This window comes from Chlorella variabilis, assembly GCF_000147415.1.
Source record: "Chlorella variabilis unplaced genomic scaffold CHLNCscaffold_11, whole genome shotgun sequence".
Taxonomy (NCBI): domain Eukaryota; kingdom Viridiplantae; phylum Chlorophyta; class Trebouxiophyceae; order Chlorellales; family Chlorellaceae; genus Chlorella; species Chlorella variabilis.
In genome coordinates, this window is record NW_005435077.1 from 1,200,269 (window position 1) to 1,206,696 (window position 6,428).

The 6,428-nt window shown below is 66.0% G+C and overlaps 1 protein-coding gene across 1 annotated transcript in view; it reads right to left on the minus strand.

Moving 5' to 3' along the window:
• The window catches only part of CHLNCDRAFT_134510 (hypothetical protein), a gene marked incomplete at both ends in the record, with an annotated part of 1,799 nt that extends 162 nt beyond the window's left edge, over positions 1–1,637 (minus strand). Inside the window, 4 exons of the mRNA XM_005847440.1 lie at positions 248–349; positions 747–833; positions 1,013–1,135; positions 1,380–1,637. Coding sequence (XP_005847502.1) covers positions 248–349; positions 747–833; positions 1,013–1,135; positions 1,380–1,637 — 570 coding nt within the window. The remainder of the gene's footprint in view (positions 1–247; positions 350–746; positions 834–1,012; positions 1,136–1,379) is intronic.
• Positions 1,638–6,428: the final 4,791 nt, after the last annotated feature.

Consider the following 6,428-nt stretch of genomic DNA (forward strand, 5'->3'; position numbering starts at 1 on the left):
GAGAAGGGACGGGTAGCTGAGGCAGGGTGAGGTGGTAAGGGTGTGGGGGGTGGTTGGGGAGGGTGGGGTGGGGCGGAGTGGCAGCAGGGGTTGCCAGCCCTGGTGGGAGCGGTGGGCCGGCCGCCAGCGTGCCATGGCAGCAGACCGTGCCGCCGCGTGCTGGCTGCACGGCCAAGACAGGCTTCACATGCTACCTTGCACGCCCACGCACAGCAGCCGGGAGCAGCAGCGAGCCAGCAGCGCGCACCTGCAGCCCCAGGCGCGAGCAGGCCAGCATCTCAGCTGCCAGCTTCCTCGCGGCTGCCTCCAGCTGCCCAGCCTCCTCCACAAGCTCATTCACCAGGCCCAGCTGCAGAGCGGGGGCAGGAGAGGTGGCATGTGCAGGGTGCGTGGGGCCAAGGGGCTAGGGCAGGGCGCGTGTGTAGGTGTGTGCTGTGGTGGAGGGGAGGGGAAAGGCGGCAAGGATGCATGGGGTGGAGAGGGCGGCCGGACAACAGGCGGCGGGTTGGCAACCCGCATCTGTCCAGGGGCGCTTGCTGACCCGGTTGTAACCCCTACCCGGTTGTAAGTAACCCCCAGCAAGCCCCACGCCACTCCCACCAGCCCCCACCGCCGCTCGCCTGGTGCGCTCGCTCCGCACCCATCTGGCGCCCCGTCAGCAGCAGCTCCGCCGCCGCCCCCAGCCCCGCGTGGCGCCACAGAAAGTAGGAGGTCCCCATGTCTGTCCCCGTCAGCCCCAGCCGCACAAAGGCGGCAGAGAAGCTGGCGCCGCGCGCCGCGATGCGCACGTCGGACGCCAGGGCCAGCGCAAGGCCGCCGCCCGCCGCCGCGCCCTGCGGCAGAGGTCCCGGGCTGGGATTCCCGGCAGATGGAGGCAAGGCCGGGCGGGGCCGAGGCGGCTCCAGGGCTGGGCGCTGGCCTGCCTGCCAGCCCGCGGCCGGCGGCCTCGGCGAACAAAGGCAAAGCAGCCATGAGGCCGCGCCGCCGCCTGCACAGCGCCCCGCCTACCCACCTGTACTGCTGCGATGATGGGCTGCGGCGCCGCCCGCATCTTCTCAATCAGCCTGCTGAGCAGCTGCTGGGAGCGCATGTCTTTGTAGTCCCAGGCCTGCCCCCCGATGCCCTGGTCGGCAGCCTGCGGCAGGCAGCAGGTGCGGAGGGGTCGGCACGGGTGGGAGCGGCAGGCGCGGGACAAGCGGGCGGGCTCAGCCGGGGAGACGGGCTCTCCCGGCCGGCCTGTGTGCGGCAGGCTGCCGAACACGTGTCACGGCCACCGCTGCGCCTCAGCCTCCGCGCACACACGGAGCAGCAGCAGCGGCAGCAGCAGCAGCGGCGCAAACATGCGCCAGCCGGGCCTGGCAGGGGCTGCCCTTAGGCACCTTGATGTCGACGCCGCCGCTGAAGGCCCTGCCCGCGCCCGCCAGCACCACCACGCGCGGGAAGTCGGGCGGCAGCGCCTCCAGCATGCTGCTGGGGTGCTGCAGCGCGTCAAACACCGCGTGCAGCTCGTTCAGCATCTCCATGCTGATGGCGTTGAAGGCGGCGGGGCGGTGGAGGGTGAGGAAGAGCACGCCGGACGGCTCCAGCCGCAGCTGCAGCGTGGTGAGCTGCCTAGAGGCCAGCACAGAGGCCCACATGCTGGCGGTGCGGCCGCTGCAGCAGCCGGGTGAATGGGGGTGCGGATGCACGGAGGTGGGGAGAAGCGGCACCGACAGATTGGCGGCAAGGCGGCGGCAGGCGGGCAGCAGGGAGGCGGCTCCAGTGCGGCTCCAATGCGGCGGCGCTGATCGCCAGGCGCGCTCCGCTGGGCGCACTCCGCCCAGGCAGGCCCCCTGCACAGTCAGGGAGCCGCAATGGCCGACGTGGGGCCTCGCTCACTCTGACCAGCGTCACGTGAGTTGCGCCCCAGTGCAATGGGATCCAGCAGCGCCGGACACAGCCCTGCCACTAGGCAATTGACTTCAGAAACAGTCTTGAACCCCGCCACGTAAGCGGCCGCCTGCGGCCGCTGGGTGGCAACACTGTATATGCTGGTTGCCAGTTACAATGAGTTGCAGGAAAGCGCAATAATGCAGCATTGGCTGACTTCTGCCCATACGCACGATGGCTGGCGGCAAGCTGGTTGCCTAAGGCGGGGCGGCAATGCGGCACCGAAGCAGTGTCGCAGCCGGGTGTGGGAGCCGGCACAGGGGAGGCCTGTACGTCTCGCCTGCAACACAGACAAGAGGTGCAGCTCAGGCATCCAGTGGTAAAAGGTAAAGGTAAAGGTAAAGGTGGGGAGTGGTGAGCAGTGTAAACGTCACAACGCCACCCAACTCGCTCTCTGCGACACGCAGCCTAGAGAAGTCTTTGGTGCCGCAAGCGGCAGCTTCAAGCACTCCATCAGGCAAAGGAGCACCGTTGCGTCGCCCCGCTGAGCAGCGCATGCTCACCCAGCAGACCATCCACAGGCAGCGGCGGAAGCTGGATGGCCAAGAAGATGTCCAGCCACTGGCCGTATTGCCGCTCGCGCAACTGCACCCAAAGGAGAGGCAGGTTGTGAGAGCTGCGCTGCACAGCAAACAGGCTGCTGCGCATTAATTTCACATCGTGCGAAAACTTGGCTATTTTGAAAGCGGCCAGCCACCTGCGCGAGTGTGTAGGGAATTCGCCGCTTGACAGTGACCTGGAGGTGGCGTGTGGTGATCACTACAAATCGGGCCAGGGGATCCCGCTGTAGAGCAGGGGGAGCACATGTGCAGCAGGACTTAGTGGTAAGCAGGAGTTACTGGGGAGCAGCGGCAACAAGCCTCAGCTTCATCAAGCGCATGCAACGAAGACCCAGGGCAACGAGAGGTCAGCTGGCACTGCCGCAGTGCGAGCGGCTCGCAACCACCCAACCCACTTGCCTCGACGGCCACGCCACTGCCGAGCAAGGTCCGTTGGCTGCCTCTCACAAGTCTGCCATTTCCCCACACTGTGAAGCATGCAGCAGCAGCAGGCTCCAGGTTGGACAGGGCATGCTTCTTATAAGAAGCATGCCCTTAATTAAGAGATTTGCACCAACGGAGCAACATACTCACTGAGGTGGCACCGGAGCACGCGCCTCCTACCTCGGCCATCCTCCCAGTCACCTACCTCTCAGCACCCATCGCCCACCAGCTTGCGCCAGGGTCATCTCCACGCTCGAGCTGCCGCGGGAGAGGCGCAGGCCTCGGATGAAGGTCTGCTTGCCTTGGAAGCCGCCGGCGGCAAAGCTGGTGGTCAAACTGGTGCCGCTGCCATCTGAGTAGAGGGCGAGGGAGCGGCCGGGCTTTGCTTCAGGGGGAAGGGAGTTCCACCTGCCACCTGCACACAGTGAAGTACGGAGCGCATGCATGAGGGCGGGGGGGGAGGCTGCCCATCTTGCGTGGCGAGCGCCCTGACGTGGGCCGTGCCACAACCCGGGCAGCACGCCTTGGCAAGCAGACTCGCGCACGCTTCTGATTAAAGCCGACCCAGTAGCCGGCCTCGACAATGGCGGCTTTCTGGGACGGCGCCTGGCGAGGCGAAGGGGGAGGGCGAGGAGGTCGGGGCTTGGGAAATGGAGGGTGCGGGCGTGGCAAGGGCCGTGGTGCAGGCGGTTTGGGAGATGGAGGGAGCGGCCGCGGCGGCGGGCGCGGTGTTGGGGGCCTGGGGACTGGAGAGCGGGTTTTGGTTGGCTTGGGGGAGGGAGGACCTGGTCGTGGCGGCGGCAGTGGTTTGGGGGGCTTGGGCGATGGGGGATGTGGTCGTGGCGGCGGCCGTGGTTTGGGGGGCTTGAGGGATGGGGGACGTGGTCGTGGAGGAGGGCGAGGTGGTGCTGGACTCGGCGGCGGTCTTGGCGGTGTTGGACTCGGTGGCGGTCTTGGCGGTGTTGGACTTGGTGGCGGTCTTGGCGGTGCTGGACTCGGTGGTGGCGGTCTTGGCGGTGCTGGACTCGGCGGCTGTCTTGGCGGTGCTGGACTCGGTGGCGGTCTTGGCGGTGCTGGACTCGGCGGCGGTCTTGGCGGTGCTGGACTCGAGGGCGGCGGGCTGGGCGGGGGTGGACTCGGGGGCGGCGGGCTGGGTGGCGGTGGACTCGGCGGCGGCGGGTTGGGCGGGGGCGGGCTGATAGGCAATGGCAAGGGAGGCACGAGCATCCACCCGTCGGTGTCCGACATTTGAATCAGCCAGTCAAGCAGTCGAAATCTGCAAAGCACCAGGAGAGCACGCGAACGGCAGCCTCCCCTGGACGCACCTGCTGGCAAACACCACTCCGATGGCAGCGAGATAGTGCTGGACAATAGGACCCGAGACTGCCTGGTAGGCTGGCAGGACTGAGCCCGACCACACGACTCCTGCATCTGTGGTGGAGGTGAACCCAAAAGGAATGAAGCCATTGTTCCGACTGCCGCCTGAATTGAAAAAAGGGCACATCATCCAAACGATGGCGTTCACGCCTGATGCCCACACAACCACCGCGTGCATTGTGAGCGGGCTCAGTGGCACGCCGCCACCAGAATTGAAGTCAAACCTGCGGCAGGGTGTGCGGAGCGTGGGATTTAACCCTCGGGGCAGAGGCCAGCAGCTGCACGTGCAAGCAGCGTGCAGGGCAAGTAGGCAGACAGGCACTCTAGCTGGCGGGACTTACGTGGCCACGGCCCTGTGCACAGTCGCATCGGTCCTGTAAAACGCATCGGTAGCGGCCACAGGGTTGAACTGCAGGCTGATGCTGGGAGAAGTGGCTAGCGGTTGTGCCCCACTGGCGGGCACGTGTGCGCCGGACTCCAACTGGTAGAGCCTGGCTTCAAAAGTCCCGCCAGTTGGAGGGGAGATAGTGACAAGGTGGAAAGTGGCCCCGGTCAGGAGGGCGGCGGCAGGACCCGACACAAACGTGAGGCCACACGCCGAGCCGTCAGGGTCCCCCAAGGGGCGCTTCCCGTTCCCAGGGCCGGGGGGGGCCACGGCATATTGAAAAACAGTAACTTCGCTGCGCAGGGAGGCAGGCAGCAGCAGTTGGCCCAAGCAGCCTGGCGCAAGCAGCCCACATTCGGGAACAGGAAAAAGGTGCAGCTCCTCCCGGGCAGCAGCTACCTCTAAGCATGAGCTCCTTGCAGCGCGGCGGCCAGCACCAAGAAGAAGCTTGCAGAGGTAGGCAAGGAGTAAAAGGGAAAAGGTAAGGGGGGGGAAGAGCCTCCACGGGTTTAACTTCCCGGTTTTAACGTCTAGCTTTAGACCATTATTTGATCTGCCCGACGCGCCAAGTGCAGTACCCCCCACTAGTAGTGAATGGGTCCCGGGGAGGCCTGTGCCGAAGCCTTGGCGATTCTATTAGGCGTTCCCGAAGGAATTGGCTTGGATTGGCGCTGAGCCGGTCAGCTATGCCGCGTTTGTCCTCACAAAGTTTCGACATGGGAGGAATCGAACCTGTGCCCTCTCGGAGGGTTTAGACACTAGCTCCAGCGCCTTCAAAGAAGGCCTTTCTTAGCCGCGGCCCAAGTAGCAGTGTGATGGAACTCAAGTGGCAGAGCGTGCCTGCGCTTGCGGCTGCCTGCAGCCGGAGGAGCGTCGCCGCGACACAGGTGCCGGACACACCTGCCAGGGCGGCGGGGCGGCAGGTGTGCATGCCTGCTGGTGGGACCCGCTCTCCTTCCTCCTGCAATCCAAAGGATGTCGGAGTCACTCTTGCCCGGGCCTTAGCGTTTTGTTTTAGAGCGACGGAAACATGAGCCACTCGATGCACGGCCGGCTTCCGGGTCAGCTGCGGCTACGGCAGGGGAGCTTAGCCCTGCAGGCAGTAGCCGCGCCCCTGCCTTGGCACGGTCATGCAGAACTTGCCTGACGCCTAGATCAGGCAGAGGCAACTTAAGCTTGGGTTACCCAGGTGTTACAGTCACCCCGCTATGATAGGCCGCGTGAGCAGACCTTGGGCAGGGGGCACACGTGATCAAGGGGCATCAAGAGAGGGGGTGGACCATGGAGCACCCTCTCCATGGCTCCGACCACCCTCCCCCCAGCTGAGCGTCCCAGGGTCACCCCACCCTGGCCCCGCTCCCCGTCCTGCCGGACACGCAACCCCCACAACGTGGTGGGGGACGTGGGGATCCTTAGCAGCTTAGGCCTGCCAGGCCGACGGGTGCCGATGCTGGTGCGGGCTCCCGGCGGCAGGCAGCGCCGCCGCCGGGCACTCAAATGGCATGGGGCACATGGGCCCCCATGCCCGCACATCTCCCAGGCACATGAAAATACCAGAAGGCTGCACATGTAAGGGTGCATGCATTGCAGGCAGGAGTGCAAAGTGGCCTGCCGCGGCGGTCGGCTGTGCCATTACTCAGTCAGCCGCCGCTACCGTGCCGGGCTTGGCGTTCCCATGCCAACATGCCGGCGTGCCATCGCGCAAGGGCCAGTGAGTGTGTGAGGTGGAGGTGGGGGTGGTGGGGCTGCCGCTG